Below are 23,845 nucleotides of genomic sequence, written 5' to 3' on the forward strand. Positions count from 1 at the left end.
AAATATGACCAGTAAATGCAAAAAGAAAAAAAAAACCACTCATTCCAATATGCCATCGCCACCTAGAGGTTATGAAAAAGGTGTACCCTACACTTTCATTCCAATATGACAGCATATATGTACAGTTGTGCTCATAAGTTTACATACCCTTGAACAATTTGTGAAATATTTTTATTTATTTATTTATTTTAAATACGACTAATGACTGAACAACAACCATCATTAATTTCTCTATGGTTATGCTTTGTTTAATGATCATGATTTTCTGAAATGCTTGATAGTGTAATTTGAATCCCATTAAAATAAAATTAAGCGTGTTTTGCCTGACCCTTCATGTTTTCTTGAAAGAATTGTACAAGTCTTACAAATTCTGCCTGGGTAATCAAACATATGAGCACAACTGTGTGTTTTCTCATTTCCTAAATAAAAATAGGGCTGTGAATTTCAAAATAAGAGCAAGTAAATAAAAATAAACTATTATGTGTTTAAATAAAGTGCTTAACTTCAGAAGAATTATTTGAAAAAAACCCAAAGAAAATACAGATAATACTTAATGTTTTGATCTTATGGGTAGATGCAAAATCATGCATTGTAAAAATGCATTATACATAGGTAGAATTTTGAGGGCAACTTTGGGGGTGCATATTATACATGGGTACGCATTATAAACCAGAAATTATGGTATTTGTTGAGCTGTTAATATTTCATCATCAAAGAGAGCACTCCATTTTCAACATTTCAGATTGGTTAGTAATGTAAAAATAACAGACCCATGTGGGGACTAACCAATAGTATTGATTTGTGGAAAAATATGAAATTGTCCAAATGTGACGATATGCAAAAATATCGGTTTTAAAGCCTCATATTACCCAATAGAAAACCAAAGACTCAAACACCTAACACCATCCCAGTAAAGACATACTATGGAAATCACAACCTAGAGCCATCAGTAATGTTGTGGTAGTTCACATTGATGACTTTTGTGCTGCAGCCACTGGATCAATTCACACTCAATGTGGTATTCTCAATCACCCTGTGATTGACTGGCAAGTCCAGGGTGTAGTCCACCTTTCTCCCAAAGTAAGCTTGTTTTTACATTCCATTATCACATAGAGTGCAAGAATTAATCTGGTGATGCTTCTAAAATGAACTGTCTTTTATTTAAATACACAATCCATCCATTTTCTGAGCCGCTTCTCCTCACTAGGGTCGGGGGCGTGCTGGAGCCTATCCCAGCTATCATCGGGCAGGAGGCGGGGTACACCCTGAACTGGTTGCCAGCCAATCGCAGGGGGCACATACAAACAAACAACCATTCGAACTCACATTCACACCGACGGGCAATTTAGGGTCTCCAATTCATGCATGTTTTTGGGATGTGGGAGGAAACCGGAGTGCCCAGTGAAAACCCACGCTGGCATGGGGAGAACATGCAAACTCCACACAGGCGGGGCTGGGGATTAAGCCCCGGTCCTCAGAACTGTGAGGCTGACGCTCTAACCAGTCGTCCACCGTGCCGCCTAAATATACAATGTATAATAATTTTTTTTGTGTTTAGTTTTACAATAAACTCCAACTGGGGTGTCAATAAACAACTCTGAGCACAGGGAGGGTAGGATTACATAGTGGTGTGAGAAAGTGTTGGCCCACTTCCTGATTTCTTATTTTTTTTGCATGTTTGTCACAATTACAGTAAATGTTTCCCATCATCAAACAAATATAAATATTAGTCAACGACAACACACGAAAACACAAATAGAGTTTTTAAATTAAGGATATTATAATTAAGGGAGAAAAAGAAAAACCCTACATGGCCCTGTTTGAAAAGTGACCTGAAAGACTGTGATAAACGGAACCATGAATTCTGCTGTCTACCAAAAAATCCTGAAGGTATATGTCCATCTGTTCGTGACCTCAAGCTGAAACGAACTTGGGTTTTGCAGCAGGACAGTAATCTAAAACACACCATCAAATCCACCTCGGAATGGCTAAAGAAAAACCTAATGAAGACTTTGAAGTGGCCTAGTCAAAGTCCTGACCTAAATCCTATTGAGAGGCCGAAGCATGACCTTGAAAAAGCGGTTCATGCTCGAAAACCCGTCTCCGGCTGAATTACAACAATTTTGCAAAGATGTGTGGGCCAAATTCCTCCACAGTGCTGTAAGAGACTCATTGCAAGTTATCACAAAGTCTTGATTGCTGTTGTTGCTGCTAAGGGTGGTCCAAACAAATATTAGGTTTACGGGGTAATCACTTTTTCACACAGGCCCATGGAGGGTTGGATTTTTTTCCTCCCTTAATTATAAAAACTTCATTTTAAAAACTGTATTTTGTGTTTACTGGTGTTGTCGTTGACTTATATTTAAATTTGTTTAATGATGGGAACCATTTCAGTGTGAGAAGCATGCAAGAAAAATAAATAAATTAAAAAAGGACATCAGGAAGGGGGCAAAAACCTTTTCACATCTGTGTTGCTTGCAGTAGCAAGCATGTGTACAGCGATGTATTCAGGTTGCTTTAACGCACCGTTCAGCACTATCATTTTTCCTTCGATTAGAATTTATTAATTTATTTATATTTAATGACTGTGAGAAGGCAAAATCAAAATCACAATTCAATTTTGATTAATCACCCAACCCTACAGTATACTATTTTTTACAATTTAAAAGTGATCTCAGGTTTTTTCATAAAAGGTCTTATTCTTCCTTCAAAATGCACAAAGGATAAAGAATTACACTAAACTTTTAATATAATCCACTTGTCACTCTCATTGAAATCACTGAGTCATAGGGGATGCAGTTCTGTCTCAAGCAAATACCGTACAGAGTACGGCTTTCATTACCAGGGTCGGAGCTCAGTGCTGCCAACGAAGGCTACCTTCACACTGCAGAGCATGATGCCCAGTTTGTATATTTTGTTAAATCCGAGCTTTTTATACAGTGGCTTTGACATGACACTATATCTATCCAGCCTCAAAAGGATCAACAACTTCTTCATCAACACAATGCTTTGATGGTAAAATTACTTTAAAAGCTGCTAGTAACTGTAAGAGCACATGTGGATGCACTAAACTTGCGTAAACAAGCGATAGAAACTGTTGGTGTATAATAAAAAAAAATAATAATAATCTAAGCAGACAGAGCCACATGAAGTTACTGTTATCGTCCCCTTTATTTGGTTGGAATCAACAGCAATACTGAGGCCTTTGGCAAAAATTTCCAAAATAAAAAAATAGATACTGTGCTAACACACTGCTTTCTATAGCCAAAAACAGAAGTCTATTCATTTAACAAAACAGGTACATTTCTTTCTTCTGGCTGTACAACATGATTGAAACACACACACGTACTTTACAGTATAGTCATTTACAGACTGTGTAAAGGGTTACACAAACAGTATTTTCATTAAATAAATATTTAACATAATCAACTCTAAAATAAAGATTTCTCACTGCACTTGAAATAGTTTTTTTTTTTTTTTTTTTAATACAGACATTGATTTAGCTTTAGACTACGGAATTCAATGGCCCTGGATGTTTGAAACTGTGAACCTAACACACAAATTTGCATAACTTTCTAAAAATCACGACTAAACAATAATAATTTGTGAAACTTCTGACCAAATACTGTAAATCCACTTGGACAATCACATTTCAAATTGGATAATGTTTGGTAACAGCTAGGTTATAAATAAAGGTTGAGCACTATTGCTGTGTTGTTACCATAACGGTATACAAAAATTCAGGCCCCAATAATTGTTATCTACTCCATGGCACTATCACTGTCTTGAGCATACATTTATAAAATGAACAGAGCAGACAGCGTTGAACACATATTTTCTGTTTTAATCAACTGGTATTTCTCGCGTATGCGATGCTGCCACAAAATCTACAGAGAGTTTTTTATTTTATTTTTTTATATAAAAGATACAATTCTGACAGAGTTTAACATGTACCCACTTGAAGGCAGAAGACCAACTGTGATAACGGAACTATAGTACTTGAAACTCCTGGGCTAAATAGAATTTTCACTATTATTTGCCCTGCTATAATAAATTAATGGTCTTGAGCCAACTAGCCACAAATTTTCAGATTTTTAAAAAAGATTTTCAAACTATACTATGTTATGAATAGCAAACTAATTAGTAAAAAACACAGCATATATGGTGTATATATCACTTAGTATGACGTTAACAGTATTGTCATGGCTTTGAACATAGCATAGCGGAGTGTAGAGTTTAGTGGATTATTCCTTACGGAGAATTGGGATATCCCTTCAGTCTCATGAACACGCAAAACCGTCGGGGTGAATCAAGGGCAAAGGTAGAAATAGGAAATTCACCCCTCACCAGAGGCAGAAATATTTTTGTAGGAAATTGAGCAAAGCGACAATATTAGTAACCCATTTTACCAAACAGATTCACGATGATCAGCTACACAAAAACTAATTCAGCATTTACCATGAAGAAAATTAGCGGCCAACTCATTCATTTTCCAAGTTAAATGTCCTCCATGTTTAGTCTATCCAAATCTTATATATGTGACCGAATTAAGTATGAATTACATACAATATCTACTTGAGTAATTGAGGGTGGATAGGTTATACACAAAACCTCTCAGATTTAGTAAAACATTTTGAATTTAGGGGGAAAAGCTTTATTTTGAACTTAAGTAGGTAGCAACCAGAAGATTGTCCATATCCGTAATTTCTCATGTATAATGTGCACCCCCCCCCCCCCAAAGAATTGTCAAAAGTCAATAGTGCGCATTATACATAGGTAAAGGGGCAAATGGAAAAAAACTTTCACATTTTATAAATGTATGCCTCCATCTAGTGGTTATGAAAAAGCTGTACACTGTCATTCCAAAATGCCACCACCACCTAGTGGTTATAAAAAAAAGTGTAGCCTACACTTTCATTCCAATGTGACAGGGGTGCGTATGACTGCATATATGTACAGTTGTGCTACAAGTTTACATACCCTGACAGAATTTGTGAAATATTGTTTTATTTTTAAATATGACTGATGACTGAATAACAACCATCATTAATTTCTTTATGGTTATGTTTTGTTTAATGATAATGTTTTTCTGAAATCCTTGACCTTTTAAATTGAATATCATTAAAATAAAATTAAACGTGTTTCGCATGGTCCTTCATGAAGATGTCAAGACTTGTCCACATCTTACAAATTCTGCATGGGTAATCAAACATATGAGCACAACTGTGTGTTTTCTAATTTACTAAATAAAAGTAGGGATGTGAATTTCAAAATAAGATCAAGTAAATTAAAAACAGGATTACGTGTTCAAATAAAGTGCTTAACTTCAGAATAATTATTTGAAAAAAATAAAATACAGATAATACTTAATGTTTTGACCATTTGGGTAGAAGCAAAATCATGCATTGTAAAATGCATTATACATAGGTGGAAGGGTTTTCCAGAATTTTGAGGTCAACTTTGGGGGTGCGTATTATACATGCGTGCGCATTATACAATATACAGTACTGTAATTACAGTACTGTATATTGCTAATGCTATTTTAAGGGAGAGTAATTTGGGCATTAGACCATATTGAACAGGGAAAAAAAAAATGCTTGATAAATATTGTGATACCGTATACCCGCAATACAGAATGGTGCATATGTACAGCTTCTCCACAACCAGAGTGATTGTCACTGTTTTTAAATGTTGACATGTTAATATTTCTCAACAACAATCATGTAATTGTAATTCGCTGGTTCATGCTATTGAAGACAAAGCTGTTTAGGGAGGAGTCTCAGAATCAGTTGCCATTTGGTTCACAGTACGTGTTCAATTATTATTATTTTTTTCTAAAGAGATTTCAATGCAATTGGCTGGTGCCTTTCACCCAAAAAGGAAAGGCTCCAGCTCACCTGCGACACTAATGAGGATGAGAGTTACACCAAATGGATGGCGGATTTCAATGTTTCAAATTTCAATGTTTTAGTTCAAAGATAAATATTTTCTTCTTGGGAAAAACATGCTTTCATCAATATATATCTAAAGTTAAAAATATTTTAAAAATTGAAAAAAAAATTTTTTAAATGCCCATCTTCAGTAATGGCACTGATATAAAGTCAATAGGAACAAATAGTATACTGTGTTACAGAATGTATTTGTGAGAATCACAGCAACAAAATAAGCATTTCAGGAGCATATTTGTCAAATTCCCAAGGTGGGCATTTTTTTCTTATTGGGATTGAAGTGTGTATCTGATCACCTTGTTGCCATTCTGCTGTTTGAAAGTGTTTCAGGATATCTATTTGCATATACAGATGCATTTGCATGCTGCAAAATATCCTGCAAGTACTGACTGCCAAAAAAAAATTATTTTACATTTTAAAAGTCACATAAAGAAATAAGATGATGTTGGTGTGTGTGGATTCAGTGCTGTGATAAGAGTCCAAAGCAGTTCTGCATAATCTCACTATAACATTCAATATTTACAACCCCAATTCCAATGAAGTTGGGACGTTGTGTTAAACAATTAAAAACAGAATATACTGATTTGCAAATCATGTTCAACCTATATTTAATTGAATACACTACAAAGACAAGATAATTAATGTTCAAACTGATCAACTTTATTGTTTTTAGCAAATAATCATCAACTTAGAATTTTATGGCTGCAACGCATTCCAAAAAAGCTGGGACAGATGGCAATAAAGAGTGAGAAAGTTGAGGAATGCTCATCAAACACCTGTTTGGAACATCCCACAGGTGAACAGGCTAATTGGGAACAGGTGGAAGCCATGATTGGTTATAAAAGGAGCTTCCCTGAATTGCTCAGTCATTCACAAGCAAAGATGGGGCGAGGTTCACCTCTTTATGAACAAGTGCATGAGAAAATAGTCAAACAGTTTAAGGACAATGTTCCTCAACGTACAATTGAAAGGAATTTAGGGATTTCATCATCTACGGTCCATCATATCATCAAAAGGTTCAGAGAATCTAGAGAAATCACTGCATGTAAGTGGCAAGGCGAAAAACCAACATTGAATGCCAGTGACCTTTGATCCCTCAGGCAGCACTGCATCAAAAACAGACATCAATGTGTAAAGGATATCACCACATGGGCTCAGGAAAACTTCAGAAAACCAATGTCAGTAAATACAGTTCAGTGCTACATCCGTAAGTGCAACTTGAAACTCTACTATGGAAAGCAAAAGCCATTTATCAACAACACTCAGAAACACCACAGGCTTCTCTGGGCCCGAGCCCATCTAAGATAGACTGATGCAAAGTGGAAAAGTGTTCTGTGGTCCGACAAGTCCACATTTCAAATTGTTTTTGCAAACTTTGGACGTCGTTTCCACCGGGCCAAAGAGGAAAAGAACCATCCGGACTTTTATGGATGCAAAGTTCAAAAGCCAGCATCTGTGATGGTATGGGGCTGTGTTCCAATGGCATGGGTAACTTACACATCTGTGACGGCACCATTAATGCTGAAAGGTACATACAGGTTTTGGAGAAACATATGCTGCCATCCAAGCAAGGTCTTTTTCATGGAAGCCACTGCTTATTTCAGCAACATAAAATTCTAAGTTGATGATTATTTGGTAAAATCAATAAAGTTGATCAGTTTGAACATTAAATATCTGGTCTTTGTAGTGTATTCAATTAAATGTAGATCGAACATGATTTGCAAATCATTGTATTCTGTTTTTATTTATGTTTAACACAACGCTCCAACTTCATTGGAATTGGGGTTGTAATTAGCTGTGTCAAAATAACTTGGCAATAACAACATATCCAGACCAAAATATTTAAAACTGGAACATTTCAGATTTTTTTTTCCCTCCACGAGAAAAGAAAAGCAAATTACAAATTTCGGTTGTACTTTACTGTAAATGTCCAGATTTCCTGCAGGTAGTGACTGCCAAATAAAACGTGTTTTTACATTTTTTAAGTCACATACAGAAATAAGATGTTGTTGGTGTGTGGATTCAGTGCTGTGACAATTGTCGTGGTAAGAGTCAAAAGCATTTCTGCATATTCTCACTGTAACATTCAATATTTAATTAGCTGTGTCAAAATAACTTAGCAACAACAACATATCCAGACCCGAAAAATTAAAACTGGAACATTTCAGATTTTTTTCCCCCCACGAGAAAAGCAAATTACAAATTTCCGTTGTACTTTACTGTAAATGTCCACATTCCAGTTTTGAATTATATATATGTTTCAAAGTTATTAACTGCTATTTGCTATTACTATGTTGACAGTTTCATATTCCACAGTTAAGCAGAAAGGTTTTCCTGACTTTCTAAAACCTAAAACAGCATTATGGCTGTCAACAAATCAAGAGTCATTAACAACATCCAAACATGTTTGTGAGTAAATGTTTTGGAAAGTTATCTTGCTCATCCAATTTGCTCAACAAAATGTGATTCTAAATATACTGTATTTTGAAATTTGCAGAGAAACCATACAGGGTCATGTACAGGCTCAATGTCACTACAGCTATGTTGTGAGCCACAGAGAGAGCATTCTCAGTGTGACTCAGTTTCATTAAACATTGAGAATTATGCATTGAGATTATGCACATAAATCACACTTGGTCAAAATTCCAAAAAGATTTATGGCCAAGGGAATTACACTAATATCACCACCAAAAAACTAATAATAATCAAATAAAAAAAGAATTGTTTTGGTTTTACTCATTCAATTCAATCATGATGTATGTAGTTGGCAATGTTGATAGAGTGTCCTTGTACTTTAAAAAGTCATGTCTTCAGATGGAGCAGGAGTTTGCCCTTTGTCTTGGTTTAGGTTTCCCAAAGTCCCTGTCATCAGCAGCACAGTGACTGAAGGAGCAAATTGTCTGTGATAGCCTACGCATGCCCAAGCGGAACACACTATTGGACAGGCTATAGATGACACAATTGCAAAAACTATTGCTAATTGCTAGCCAAGTGGTAATGAATGAAAGAGCTGGGCTGTCCACGACATGGGAGCTTTCCAACACAAAGTATATGATGTAAGGTAGCCAGAGCATATAGAAAACGCTTGTGATGCGGAAGAGCACCATTGCATAGCGCCGATCAGGTCCATGTCCTCCATGTTGCCCATCACCGTCTCCTTCAACAGTTTCCATATCTTGGCTTGGAAAACGTGCCCGTCGTTCACTGATCTCCCTATTGTGCTGCTGGCAAATCCGAAAGATGTGATAGTAGGTAAAACAGACCACAAGTGCAGCAGGTGCATACAGCAAGCATACCACAAAGCCTGTAAAGAGGGCTGAGGTAGGCCAAGACTGTGCACACCACTCAAAAATGTCCCCATGATAGCCTGGCTTGCCCCACCCAAAGAAAGAGGGCAAGAAGACCAGGCTGGAGTAAACCCATATGAGGGTGATGCAGCCTCGTAGCCGGCATGGTGTCACCAGTTGGTTGTAAGATAGCGGTTTAGTTATAGCCAGATAGCGGTCCACACTGATACAGGCCAAACAGGCCATTGAAACACTTTTGAGAACAGAGATGACATAGCTGAAGACCTGACAGGTGATGGGCTCCTGGACACTTGCTGGGTAGTGGAGCAGAGACAGAGTGGGTACCAGGCAGCTGAGACCTACGAGAAGGTCTGCGTAGGCCATGGTCTGGATAAAGTAGCTCGTGGTATAGTGATGTAGTAGTGGGGCACAGTGGAATACGAAGATCACCGTCAAGTTACCAGCAATAATGAGCACTGTCAGGACTACAACAACAGCAGTCTCCAGGATGCAGGCCTCTAAGCCTTCTTTTAGCCCCCAGCCTAAGGGACAGGAGTGGTTCGAAGCACTGCCAGAAAATACATCTCTACGGCTGCTATTTGGCGTGAGCATCGGGTCAGCCATCGTGTCAGACAGATTCATTGTTGTAGCTTGTACCCTGGTGGGACAGGTTTAGGTGTAACGTGCATAAGGCAACGGCATGAAACTGCAAATTGCCTACTCCTCTTCCACTCTTCTCCAGGTCCCTGTAGCTACCTTCAGTTAATACAGCTTAATAAGCTACCCTTGCTCTCTTTCACCTGACTCTCACATTGATGAGTCTCAATCAAGGGAACACTGACACGAAAAAAAGGTTGGGGCTTTTGGAGGCCCTTCTTTTCCACTGGCACTGCATGGTTTATGAAAAAGGGAGGCTGCATTTAAGAGTAGTGAGGGAAAATCAAAACGAAAGCAGCGTAGAATTGTATTTGAGAGAAGTGAGCATCCTTCGTGAAGGTGAGTTTCATGCTGCTTTGCTTGCCAGCATGTGGCCTTTATTGCTTAGTTTTAAAAGGGCTAAGGGCATAAGCTGTTTTCACAAAGACAGATGAAAGAGGTTGCAAGGGAAGAAACCTTATGAAGAGCTTAATGTATTAAAATGTTGGACAGTCTTGACAGATTCCAAAAAGAAATTAAATATGTATCCAACATATTGGCTTCCATTTTATAACAAGAGATGAGATGAAATTTGCTGAGTGAATGTGCCTTTATAATTCATACAATATTTCTTTCAGAGAGGAAATTCCCTCTAGGGAGTCTTGGTGCTTGAAAAAAAAAAAATCCCTGTGTCAAGCACATCTTCAATAAACTCAAGTTTCATTGTATTATAGGTTTGCTGTGTTTGTAATTCAACAGCGAGCTTCCCTTATTTTGGTGGTCCTCTCGTCAGTGTCTGGAGCTCATGTATGCCTAACCATTGTGAAAGTCAAAACACAGACACAGGACTAAAAAAACATGGGGATCTCCACAGGAGATAATGTCACAATTCTCTCAGTACACACAGGGCTGTGTGTGGGTTTCAAAGCATCCATGTGCAGAAAGAAAAAAAAGCACATCCAAAGTACTGTATGTACTGTACAATGTCTTTTAGCAAGTATAAATCCAAAAGTGCAACATTTCCTCCCAAAGTTCTGGACTTTGAGGACAACAGATGCATAAAATGGTCGTCTGTTCTGATGAAGAAATGAAATGTCAGACTCCTATGCAGGCAGGTGAAAGGACTCTCGAGGAGCTATGAGAGGCCATCTGCATAAGTCAGCGCTCCACTCTGACTCCTCAGCAATCCAGCGGCACAGAGAGAGAAGGTGAAAGGACAATCTGCCAACCACTTTTTTTTCCATATCAAAAACCGTTTACTGGCATTCTTGTGTTGGTTTTATGAAGCAAGTAAAATGGGGGATTTAGCCCATTTTCCTCCAGTATTATTGTGACCACAGATTTTCTAACTTGCCTTTGCCTTTTAAAGCATGCATTCTGTTAGTTGTAGAGGGATGGGGTCCTGTGCAGCCTTGCCTTTAACTCTTCTCTCAGTATGTATGTCGCTCTGGAAAAAAAGAAAAAAAAAAACTTGCTGCGCAACAGAAGGGAAATCCGTTCAAGGAGCATACATTTTTTTTAAAAATGAAAAACAGGAGTCCCAGTCACAATCCCAGTTTTCAAGCACTGTCCACTGCAAAATGTTCCCTGTAATTCCGTCACAGGATAACCCATTTTCTTTATGTCAAAATCCTTTGTAACAGGCACAAAGACAATGATGGACCTTAAATGCGCTAAATAAAAAGCAATTTAAAAAATGATGACTAAACGGATGGAACTGTGCTAATTCCACAGCAAGCGAAACAATAGGGCGAAGAGTCTCGCAGCCCTGGTGCAGTAAGAAGGAGAGATGCTGTGACTCGCTTACATTACCCTCCCTCCCTCTCTACAGTCTTTCAAGCTCGCACACCCAATCTCTCTCTCTTTACACACACACACACACACACACACGCACACAAGCACACACAAGCACACGTACACATACCCTCCCTATTCCTTGCTCTCTCAGTCTCTTGTTCACTGTTCGACTCCTCTCCTCCCAGCTTCACCTGAGGCTCCAAGCCATTATTCTGTCCATCACAATGGCTTTTCCCCTGTGGTTCGTCCAAATATAGTCATTATGAAGATGAGCAATATCTCACATAATGTATATTATCATTACAAACCTCAGGCTCCCTATTTTTTACTTTTCTTGTGATTTTCCCCACTTATTTTTGTCATCCTTTTCATCTCCCATACAGTCGGTCCCTTGCCTTAGGATGCAGTTCATTATAACAAATTGTTTTCACTTTCAAAAGTGCATTCTTTGTAAGTAGGAGAAAGGGGACTTCAACCATGCTAAACCTCAATCTTTATGTAAACTCGAGGTGTCACAATTAATCGACAGCTAATCTATCCATACATCCATCTTCTTCCACTTATCCGGGGTCGGGTTGCGGGGCAGCAGCTTATGCAGAGAATCCCAGACTTCCCTCTCCCCTCCTTCTATACCACGACAGACCGATACACAGTGTGCATTATCGCAGATGCTGCACTGATCCGCCTGTCACTCATGAACAAGACTCCAAGCTACTGGAACTCCTCCGGATATATGTTTGATGTTATTTTTATTTGTCTTTTATTTATTCGATTATGTTTTCTGTATGAAATGTTTGGCAATTTTTGTCATCTTTTTTTCATTAATTTATAATCGTTTTATGTAATTTTAAGGAAAAAATAATACATTGTGATATATATTATCGGAATACAAAATTATCTATATTAGGAAATAAAATTCTGTCCATATCACACCATACTAATGGGAACCACTGTGGCAAAAAAACAAGACATATGACACCTCACTTAAATTGGCTTTGGGCATGGCTCAGTTGATAGAGTGGGCGTCTCCCAACCCAAAGGCTGTGAGTTCGATAATCAGCCTATGTGACCATGTTGAAGTTTCCTTGAACAACATACTGAACTCCCAGTTAGTGCTGATGCTGCGTCATCAGTAGGTGATCGAGGGACAGTGTTAAAGAGCTTTGAGTACCTTGAAGGTAGAAAAGCGCCATACAACCGAAAATACTTTTAAGACAAATTACCAAAACTGTTTCTTTCCAACAATTTGACAACACAAAACTGAAAAACCAGTGATGGCTTTTTGCAATGCTGAGAAACATTTGTTGGTGACTGTTGTATTCTAATTTATACTTCTGTTCCATCCATCCATCCATCCATCCATCCATCCATCCAGCCATCCGTTTTCTGAGCCGCTTATCCTCACAAGGGTCGTGGGCATGCTGGAGCCTATCCCAACTATTATCGGGCAGGAGGCGGGGTACAGCCTGAACTGGTTGCCAGCCAATCGCAGGGCACATGGAAACAAACAACCATTCGCACTCACATTCACACCTACGGGCAATTTAGAGTTGTCAATTCACCTACCATGCATGTTTTTGGGATGTGGGAGGAAACCGGAGTGCCCGGACAAAACCCTCGCAGGCACAGGGAGAACATGCAAACTCCACACAGGCGGGGCCGGGGATTGAACCCTGGTCCTCAGAACTGTGAGGCAGACGCTCTAACCAATTGGCTACCGTGCCGCCTACTTCTGTTCCATTTAGTTGATAAAAAATAATGTAAATTTTTTCTTCAATGTATTTTATTCAGACAGATGAGTCAATACACTTTTAGAAGCCGAAAGTAGCCACACAGTAAGAAAGTAAATAACATTTATTGGGGAAAAAAATATGCATCAATAATCGGTAACTGAGTTCAATCATAGCCCTCTGAATCGTAATTGAATCACATCGTGAGGTGGCGAGAGAACACCCGTAATGTAGACATTGCGTTTTGAACTGGCCAACATTTTTAAAAATCTTTAAGTTTAAAATTTTTTGGGTGCGTGTCAGGATTTAGCTTAGTTGAGAGGTTTTACAGTTTTGGAATAATTTGGTCAATTCAATAGAAATGTAACAGCTGTCACTCTGTAAGGATCTAGTCAATGGAGAGCTCAGCACAGTGGTGTTCACCTTTGGAGGTGGACACTCATGAAAAACACGACCAGAAGGCAACTGTTAATTATTCATTCTTCTACCAAAATGAGCCAGCGGTGCTGCTTGGAAACAAAGATGGATGACTCCCACATTTTAACCATGCTCCACCCAAGATCAAAAACACAACCACTTTGTGTATTATGTGCAATGCTATGAATGCTTTTAAATTTGTTGTATCAGGAAAAGATGACGAAAAGTCACTAGTGTAGAAAAGCAATACATTTGAGAAAGTTATGATTACGTTTAGTGCTTGGAAGATTATATACTGCAGGTAAGCCTAACAGATCAAGTACTAATTAAAGTGGGTACGGAAAGTATTCAGACACGCTTAAATTTCTCACTCTTTTTTATATTGCAGCCATTTGCTAAAATCATTAAAGTTAATTTTTGTCCCACATTAATGAACACACAGCACCCCATATTGACAGGAAAAAACACAGAATTGTTTAAATTTATGCAGATTTATTAAAAAAGAAACACTGAAATATCACACAGCCATAAATACTCAGACTCTTTACTCAGTATTTAGTATAAGCACCCTTTTGAGCTAATACAGCCATGAGTCTTTTTGGGAATGATGCAACACGTTTTGTCACACCTGCATTTGGGGATCATCTGCCATTCCTCCTTGCAGATCCTCTCCAGTTCTGTTAGGTTGGATGGTGAACGTTGGTGGGCAGCCATTTTCAGGTATTTCCAGAGAAGCTCAATTGGGTTTAAGTAAGGGCTCTGGCTGGGCCATTCAAAAACAGTCACTTCAGTTTTTTAGCTGTGTGCTTAGGGTCATTGTCTTTTTTTTTTTTTTTTTTTTTTTTAAGGTGAACCTTCGGCCCAGTCTGAGGTTCTGAGCAGTCTGGAGAATATTTTCGTCCAGGATATCCCTGTACTTGGCCGCATTCGTCTTTCCTTCGATTGCAACCAGTCGTCCTGTCCCTGCAGCTGAAAAACACCCCCACAGCATGCTGCTGCCACCACCATGCTTCACTGTTGGGACTGTGTTGGACAGGTGATGAGCAGTGCCTGGTTTTATCCACACATGCCACTTAGAATTAAGGCCAACAATTTTTATCTTGGTCTCATCAAACCAGAGAATCTTATTTCTCACCATCTTGGAGTCCTTCAGGTGTTTTTTTAGCAAACTCCATGCGGGCTTTCATGCGTCTTGCACTGAGGAGAGGTTTTCGTCGGGCCCTTCTGCCATAAAGTCCCGACTGGTGGAGGGCTGCAGTGATGGTTGACTTTCTAGAACTTTCTCCCATCTCCCGACTGCATCTCTGGAGCTAAGCCACAGTGATCTTTGGATTCTTCTTTACCTCTCACCAAGGCACTTCTGCCCCGATTGCTCAGTTTGGCCGGACGGCCAGCTCTAGGAAGGGTTCTGATCGTCCCAAACGGCTTCCATTTAAGGATGATGGAGGCCACTGTGCTCTTAGGAACCTTAAGTGCAGCAGAAATATTTTTTTTGTAACCTTGGCCAGATCTGTGCCTTGCCACAATTCTATCTCTGAGCTCTTCAGGCAGTTCCTTTGACCTCATGATTCTCATTTGCTATGACATGCACTGTGAGCTGTAAGGTCTTATATAGACAGGGGTGTGGCTTTCCTAATCAAGTCCAATCAGTATAATCAAACACAGCTGAACTCCAATGAAGGTGTAGAACCATTTTAAAGATGATCAGAAGAAATCGACAGAAGAAATGGACAGCAGGAGTTAAATATATGAATGTCACAGCAAAGGGTTTTCTTTTTCAATAAATCAGCAAAAAATTCACATATTTTTTTCTGTCAATATGGGGTGCTGTGTGTACATTAATGAGGATAGAAATGAACTTAATCATTTTAACAAATGGCTGCTATCTAACAAAGAGTGAAAAAACCTTCCATACCCATTGTATATAGTCACTGGGGAAGGATGTTACGTTTAAAAAATACTCAGTTATCCCGATTCGCAAGGCAGCCATTTATGGCATACACTCTTGAGTACAACATTATATTTTTACCTTCAGCACACTGTATGCTGTGTGTATATACGGTATGTGGAGCGGTGCGGTAAAAGTGGTAAGGAAGAGCTTAAGGTCATAGACTACCTGCTGATATCACCATCGATCATTTTTCATTTAATCTCACACCACGGTGGTGAAGAACTATCTGACCACTCAGGTTCAGATATTTACACTCATTATTCTCTCACTCTTGTCCTTGCTGTATGTAGGTCATGATGCATCTCTTATTCATATGTAAAGGTTCGATTAAATATTTCATTCAAGACACAGGAATAGACTGAATATTTGCTTTTGATTATTTGTCTGTTACAGGCTCAAATTTATGCAGCAGTTCAACAGATGTTTGTTAAAATCTTAATAAAACTATGCTTTGTATTGGACAAGGTTTAAAATCCCCATCACATCATGTATTTTCTTTAGGTGCAGTCTTCTTAATTAAATGGGGAATGTGATGCATACTTGTAGTTGTACTGTATTTGCAATATCATGTAAGTCATGTTTTTGTTTTTAAATATAACCTGGTTAAAGCTTGGTTTGAGGAAGCGAGTTATACTGTACACTGTTTTACTACACTGAACAGGGAATGTGACACAGAAATGCTGTGACCAGAGAAGATGCTTTAGGCTGGATCTCCTTAATCCAAGCTGTCATATCAGTGTCAGGATGGCTAGTAGGCTATGCTAACACACATGCACACACACTGTAACAGTACTCAGACAGTACTATGTAATATGTTTTGCCTCAACTGTTAATTTCACATGCCATCATATACACATATTGAAGACATTGAAAGATATACATGTAAGTAACAAATAATATGGATAAACTTTAGAAATGCTTTGCTATTTGCTGTTTTTAAATGGTTATTTAACTGCCACTTGCCTATATATTCCATTTTGTTTACAAAAATACAATCAGATGAGAGACTTTCCTTGTTATTGAAATTCGTAAGAGTGAGAAGGAAGAGCAGGGAGTCCTTTTATGGTGCCTGCTGGTTCATGCAAAGGATATGTGAATAGGAGCTGGAGGGTACATTATAGAAACCCACAGAGAGCTGGGAGAGGAGGGGGCCGTGAATAGACCTATGCTGTAAAGAGGGGAGGATGGCAGTGGTGTGGCTACGCTGTATGGCGGCCACGGAGTGGAGGTGGTCCCTATACGTGCGGGGCATAAGTGTTCTTCTCTTTGCGAGGCTGCGATTGATAAGAATTTAGACCTTTAAAGGGTGGGGCTGGGTGCTATAGTGGTTAACACATTCGGCTCACAGTACTGAGGCTGGGTTTTCAAATACAAGCTCCAGCCTTCTGCTAGCCTGTAATTTTGCATGTGGCTGGCGTCAGACCAAAACCTCCTATGTCAAAATTTGCTCAATTTCATATTTTCTTTCACAAATCGATACCGCCATAATTGTCAGTCCCCACATGGGTATTTTATTTTTACAAATTATTTACCAATATAAAGTGTTGAAAATGGCTTGCTCTCTGACGATGCAATGTTAATGGCTAAAAAAAACATGCTGTCATTTTGGTTTTCTAAAAAGTGATAGATGTGAGGTTTCCGCACGGCGCCAGCGATGTTCTCCCCGTGATTGCTTGGATTTTCTTGGGGGAGTCCGTCTTCCTCCCACATTGCAAAAACATGCTTCTTAGGTTAACTGAAGACTCTAAACTGTCCTAAGGTGTGAATGTGAGGGTGAATGGTTGTTTGTCTGTGCGCCGTGTGATTGGCTGCCAACTAGTCGAGGGTGTACTCCACCCAAAGTCAGCTGGGATAGGCTCCAGGTCACCTGTGACCCGAGTGAGTATATTAATTTAGTGAGTATATTAATTTAGTTATAATACTACTGATTGCAATACTTTATTTTTTTAATCTTTTCAAACTTAAAATGCACAGCATCGATACAATGTCTCCATTCTGTCTTGTAAATGACACTGAGCTGTGTAGTTTCCATTAGGTGCTGCAGAATGAATTTGCATTCAAACAAAAATAGTGCAAGGTAGGATTATTTTACTCATAAGTTATTGCCATAAAAAAAACACTGTTTTCTTAGTAGTAGTAATAGTGAGTAGTGAACCTCATTGTGAAATGGTTGTTGGTTGACTGACTGCTGTGTGTGTCACTGGGCTTTAGAAAAGCAGGTCTAGAAAGAGCTGGCCAAGCTTTTTAAGATATGGGTTCAAGTGTAGTAGCACACCTTTGGCTTGTTCAGCTCGAGGGAAATGAAAAGGTTGTTAAAATGTCACCAGCAAACACCAAACCCAACCACAAATATAGTGCTGCGCCAGCCGAGAAAGAGTTATTTGTAAATGTCTCAGATGCCCTAAGGACATGCTGTGCGTACATGCGTGCGTGCATGTCACAAAATGTGCGATGAATGTAATTGTGAGCAATGAAACGCTGAACATGATACTTGCAATGTGGTATCAAGCTCACTAGCCACAGGCCACAAACACTGCTAAACACTCAATAAATTAATAACTAATCCAGTAGTTCTCACCTAGGGGCTCAATACAGCAGGATGTAGTACCATCATTTATGGCAAGGGTCAAGATCTTTAATAAGTGCAGTCATTTGTTTATGGATTTTTGTGAAAGCTGTGAGTTCACACAATCACATCTTGGTTGTTTGATTTCAAAACCACTGAAAATGTGTATAGAGGCAAAATCATAAAAACCCTGTCTCTGTCAATACTTCTTGACTCAATCTCAAGATCACAATTAAACATTTGTAATTGATAAATGATATCAATCAAGATGAAATGATTTCAAAAGCAATGGTTGGATCAACAATCTTGTTGTAGCACTCCGACTTAATACCAATGTGGTTCAACGTTCATCAGATGTTAATAAGTACGAAAAAAACCCGTTCAGATACCCTATAGATACAAAGCAATTATTTACACTTAAACCCTTTCAATAAGGGCACCAGTCCAATTACTTAGAACTCAATTAGCATTTATGTTGTCACTGATCCCAGAGAATAGATATTAATATGCTCCACATCACCCTCACCATCACTGTCATTGTTCCCTTTATGCCTCTCTCTTTTATATTCCCTCAGTTCCATCCATTCATTTTGTGCTGCTATTAATAGCCCTACCACCCGCCTATCAATACCATACTCCAGCAAGACAGGAGGTGGGTGTGCACCAGTCAGTGAATTGAGAATAAATCTGAAATTAAAAAAAGGCTTGGCCTTATGTAAGAAGGGAGGGACAGAAAACTGTCTCTTGAAACAAAACAACAAAAATGCTGCTGCCTGTAGAATAGAATGGGGTCTTTGTGAGAGAGGGAAAGTAATAAAAAAAATGATATAATATTAAGGAAAAGCAAAGACAGACATAAGACACTTCAATAGACTGCCTTGAAAAAAGAAGCAGATTGAGGAAGATAACCACATAAATTTACACAGCTAATGACCAACAACTAAAAATGTAACTCTGGGAAGAGAAAAATCTGTCAGATTGTCCGTTGTTGACACGGAGTCCCTCCCTATAATCCTTCCCTCAGTGATAGCATAATTAATGGGTTCATATTTAATCTAACATATTTATATTATTTATATCTTTCTAACTGACTATACTGACTTCAGCCTTTGATTGTGGTCGGTAGATTTATTCATTTGTCTGCAGTAGAGAGAAAGAGTACTGTATTTCCCATAAAAGTGAAGATGTTTGTCCTCTGTGTGTTTTATCACCTCCTCACTCAGCTGCTGCTGCCTCTTTGCAGCAGATTTTGTCATTATGCCTAATGACTAACAAATGTTAAAAACCAAAGATGGACTTCAGCCACACACACACTTCTTTCGGAGATTTGAGATGCATTATTCATACAAGCACAAGAATATCAGTACTATCAAACAAAACTGCCATTTAAAGGTAGACCGTATAGAGTATTGAAATATATTTTAAGGTTTGGAAAATAGCAAAGACAGTCCCTGTACAGGAGTAATATTGTTTTAGTAATCCAAAAACTTCAAAATAGTGACTTTTAGGTGTGGTAACCTACAAGCAAAGGTCTTGTTTAATGGAAATGAATCTGACCTCCCTTTGGGACTACTCAGGGCGCTTTGGTTGGGCTGAAGGGACAGCCCTGCGTCCTGGGGAGAGGGTTGCATCCCCCTGGCTGGGTCGCCCGCGGGATAGGCTTGCGGCCTCGCCATACATTCCCTATCACGCTTGTCCTCAGAGTTTTGGGTGAACTAGAGCCTAACCCAGCTGACTGTGGGCGAGAAGTGGCGTATACCCTGGACTGGTTGCCAGTCAATCGCAGAAAAATGATAACTTCAATTTAAAATATGTATAGTGTAAATTTATGAGAGTATGTGGGAAAAACTGTGGGATGTTTTTCAGGGCCAAAATTGTTTCCACAAAACACCAACAAGTCGAATTGAACTTTGTAACAGGAAATAGCCCTTATTGGTATGCCATTCATTTACCTTGGTGATGAGGATGCGATAGTGTTCAAGCAGGTCATGGTTGTCATGGCAACCAGCCAGCAGCTGCCATACTTCAGCTCTCAGTGGCTCTGGAATGCCACTGCGGACCAATGGGTGCAAACCCTTTGGACGACTGGACAGGTTCCCATGCCTAAAATACATGCACAAACACACACGATCATAGCAGTAAGACTGGATTTTACTGGGAGAACTTATTGTATTAGTGTGATAGGTTTTAGCTTGCATTTGATTATCGATATTTTGCATTCATGAAGGTAAACTAGCTAAGACTAGCTTCACTTTTGTCATGATGTTAAAAAATACTTCCCTTGAAAATAACGCAATCATTAAATTCATGATTCTTAGATGGTCCATATTGAGACCAAATAAAAACAATATTAGGGTTAGGCTCCTGTCCTGATTAAACAGCAAGTAAATGCTACATGCAGTTCCTTCTGTAGCTGTTATGGTTAAAAATAAGACCACAACTAATTTTATTTAAAATAATGTCAGTTTTGTGGCCTTACCATCTGTTGAGGATTGCTCCCCACAACTCCAGAATTTTCTCAGGACAATCTTTGGAAACATCTCCCGTCCCACTGGAGATTTCACTGTCACTATCTACATACAACACAAATGGACCACAGAACATTTATTAGACATTCGTCTCCAAAAGTGACCTTGATGTCTGTGACGTCTGGCCAAATGAGAATACAAAACTTAATCCAAGATCAGGTGCTAAGCATCTAAATTGTGCCTTTGTGTTCCAACCACACAATCTAATGGGGGGAGGGGGGTTGGAGAGTTTCTACTGAGCCTACACATTCCATTATTGTAATGTTCTTCCATCTGGCAGTTTGCGAGGCAAACAGGAGGCAATCAGCACAGCAAAACACTAGCATTAACTGCCTGTCTAGTCCTCTGCTCTGCTGGTGAAGAGAGTGATTCCCACACATAAGCCACCCACTAGAGTCTAGTGTATGCGCAGCATGTAGACTTTTGCACGTGGCCCTGAATATGCCTGTCATCCCACTCTCTTATTAATTGCTTGTATTCAAATGGTTTCTCTGAAGTGCTTGCCCGCCTATTAAGTATTGAACCAAGTATTTTGTTAACTTTTTACTGGACAGTGATGGAAACTTTCAGATAATTTACATAATACTGCCCCCACAGCTTCTCCGCCATGTCTTAGCAACGAGACTAAACAAAAATACAACACTTTTAAGCAATGAATGATTTTAGCCACCAGAAGCACAATCATGTCAAAGGTAAATGTAAAGACGAACTGCAGAGCTAGCATATATTAGCATTAGCTAAGAGTTTTTATCAGCGTTATCTTATGATAGCTGTCACATAATCGAAAGATCAGCTAAATTGGTGCTGTGGGTACAAGGAGTTTTTGTATATACCAATCTTTCCAGTGCATGTACCACAAGTCTAATTTGGTACCTAGGTAATCCAGTACTCCATGAGTGAAAATACAAATTAATCTTTATGGGCATTGTAACATCCCTGCTACGCACTCAGTCATGATACCGAAAGACTATTTAGCATTGACACAGTTGCACAAGGGGTGGGGTGACCTGTAGCTAATTTGCATGAGACTGAACCACACCCTCCCCCCAAAAAAGTGATTTCAACAAGTGTAATAAATGAATGCTATATATTCTGTAATTCCTAATGTCATAGATTTTGCAGTGTCCAAAAGATGGGATGTTTTACATAATCCTCTACTTCTCTGGCATCATTCCATACAGTAATCCACCATTTGCAACTTGCCGATGACCCTTTTTTCACCTTACTGTATTTTGTACAAATACTAGCAATAAGTATTTTTGATGGTTCATCAATGAAAATAATACAGGATTTGACAATTGACACATTTAAAACATTTGGGGCATAATAAACAAGGATGTGTCAGTACACGTCATGGAGACAGTGGTTTAAAAAATAAATTTTAAAAAATTTAAAAAGAAAAAAAAAAAAAAGTCTTTTTTTCCCCAAGCTAATCAGCAGGGAACCACAATAAATAATCTGAGATAGGCTCAACCACCCCTGTTAAACTTCCAGTTTGCAGTACTGATGATGAATTGATGGATACATGAATAGAAGAATACAAGCAAATGTCTTGTTACGTACTCCAATAAATATCTACAACCAAATGATTGAATTTTCCAGTATGTCAGTGAGTGCACAGTTAAGGCTTTAAACAGACAGATATTGGTTGCCACACAAAAAAATAAGACAACTGATTCATGACAGAGATACAGATATTCAGCTAGCTGAATTGTACATGTTCAAAAGCAATACCACAGATGTGCTTGAATAGACACGGACAACAGAGCAATTTAGTAATAAATATTATGGCAATGCCTAATGCCATTACAAAATGCCATATAGAAAGTCCCTCTAAATATTTGACTGTGTGACTATTTGGCCAGAATGTCTATGACTCAAAAAAAAAAAAAATTTTTGAAATAAAATCTTAAAAGCATTCTGTGCTTTGATGAAGCCAATTTCCTCTGAATTCTCAACACACACTATATATTTCTTGCAGCCATTATCTTCTGCACACTGCTTCTTTACATCCCTACGGCAACAGCATGCATGAGCTTTGCAGGGCTTTATCAGTGCTCAAGGAGCCCTTTTAAATTGTTAAGACCCAGCACAAAGGTGGTGCTTCTGTCCCTAGATTGCTGAGGCCACGTGACTAGGAAGACTGCTGTCACTGCACACAACATACTAAGATATACATAACCATTACTTTTTAATCTACAGTACAGCGGAGCATTCAGTGCAACGTTACATTTATACAAGGGTTAGAGATGAAAATGTTAGAGACCAAAATTATTCAAATTATCACAATATTGCTAAAATATACATACACAAACGCACACACGGAAAGGATTGTAAGACGTTTTATTTTGAATACAAACCAGATCAAATCAGCAACCTTATATACTTTTTGCATATCAGAAATTGTGTACAGCATCAACCAAAATAATTTTTCATGCATGCAAGACCTCACGAAACTAAGACGACAGCGATGTATTTAAACAACAACACTGGTGTACAATTTTTGGGATGTTGATCATGGCGATGACTGCAAAGATTTGAAATGTTGCGTCTTTTTTCTTCTTCTTCTTCTTTTTCATCTACTGTTTACGTCACCTTCTTTCTTTGTTTGCTGTTGTGGCACACACTAGATGGGAGAAGCCAAAAAACAACTACTACTCTCAGAGATGCTTAATACGGTAGGAAAGATGATTAAGATTTAAAACCAATATTAACCCTAATGCTTTGTTATTACTCTTTATCTGCAAACATCCGTAAAAGAGTGATTCAAATAGTTCAGTGATGAGTGTGCGTTTGATGTGCATGACAGCATGTGAAACCCCTGCTGTTTTTACTAGTGTAATTCAAAGAATTTCACTCTCATTTGAAGTCTCAAAACAAACTGCATTTATTTTTATTTCCCAATCAAAGCCACCCTCATTGTGTTGTGTCACATAGATACAGGAGGGTTCCATCTTAGCATCTTAGAGCACAGGAGGCATTACG

General features: G+C 38.6%; 2 protein-coding genes across 5 annotated transcripts in view; both read right to left on the reverse strand.

Moving 5' to 3' along the window:
• rabgap1l (RAB GTPase activating protein 1-like) overlaps positions 1–23,845 on the reverse strand; it is a 110,023-nt gene that overhangs the window by 63,201 nt on the left and 22,977 nt on the right. For all 4 annotated transcript variants that reach the window (XR_009769002.1, XM_061682938.1, XM_061682937.1 and 1 more), the window contains exons 12-13: positions 20,812–20,905; positions 20,285–20,435 (exon numbers count right to left, since the gene is read on the reverse strand). Coding sequence is in view for 3 of the 4 variants with exons in the window: in XM_061682938.1 (XP_061538922.1) it covers positions 20,285–20,435; positions 20,812–20,905 (245 nt within the window). In the remaining variant the exon portion in view is untranslated. The remainder of the gene's footprint in view (positions 1–20,284; positions 20,436–20,811; positions 20,906–23,845) is intronic.
• gpr52 (G protein-coupled receptor 52) lies at positions 6,872–10,509 on the reverse strand. Its single transcript, XM_061683760.1, has one exon. The coding sequence runs from the start codon at positions 9,875–9,877 to the stop codon at positions 8,759–8,761; it is 1,119 nt and encodes a 372-aa protein (XP_061539744.1). The 5' UTR covers positions 9,878–10,509; the 3' UTR covers positions 6,872–8,758.

This window comes from Phycodurus eques, chromosome 8 (genome assembly GCF_024500275.1).
Source record: "Phycodurus eques isolate BA_2022a chromosome 8, UOR_Pequ_1.1, whole genome shotgun sequence".
NCBI classification, from domain to species: Eukaryota; Metazoa; Chordata; class Actinopteri; order Syngnathiformes; family Syngnathidae; genus Phycodurus; species Phycodurus eques.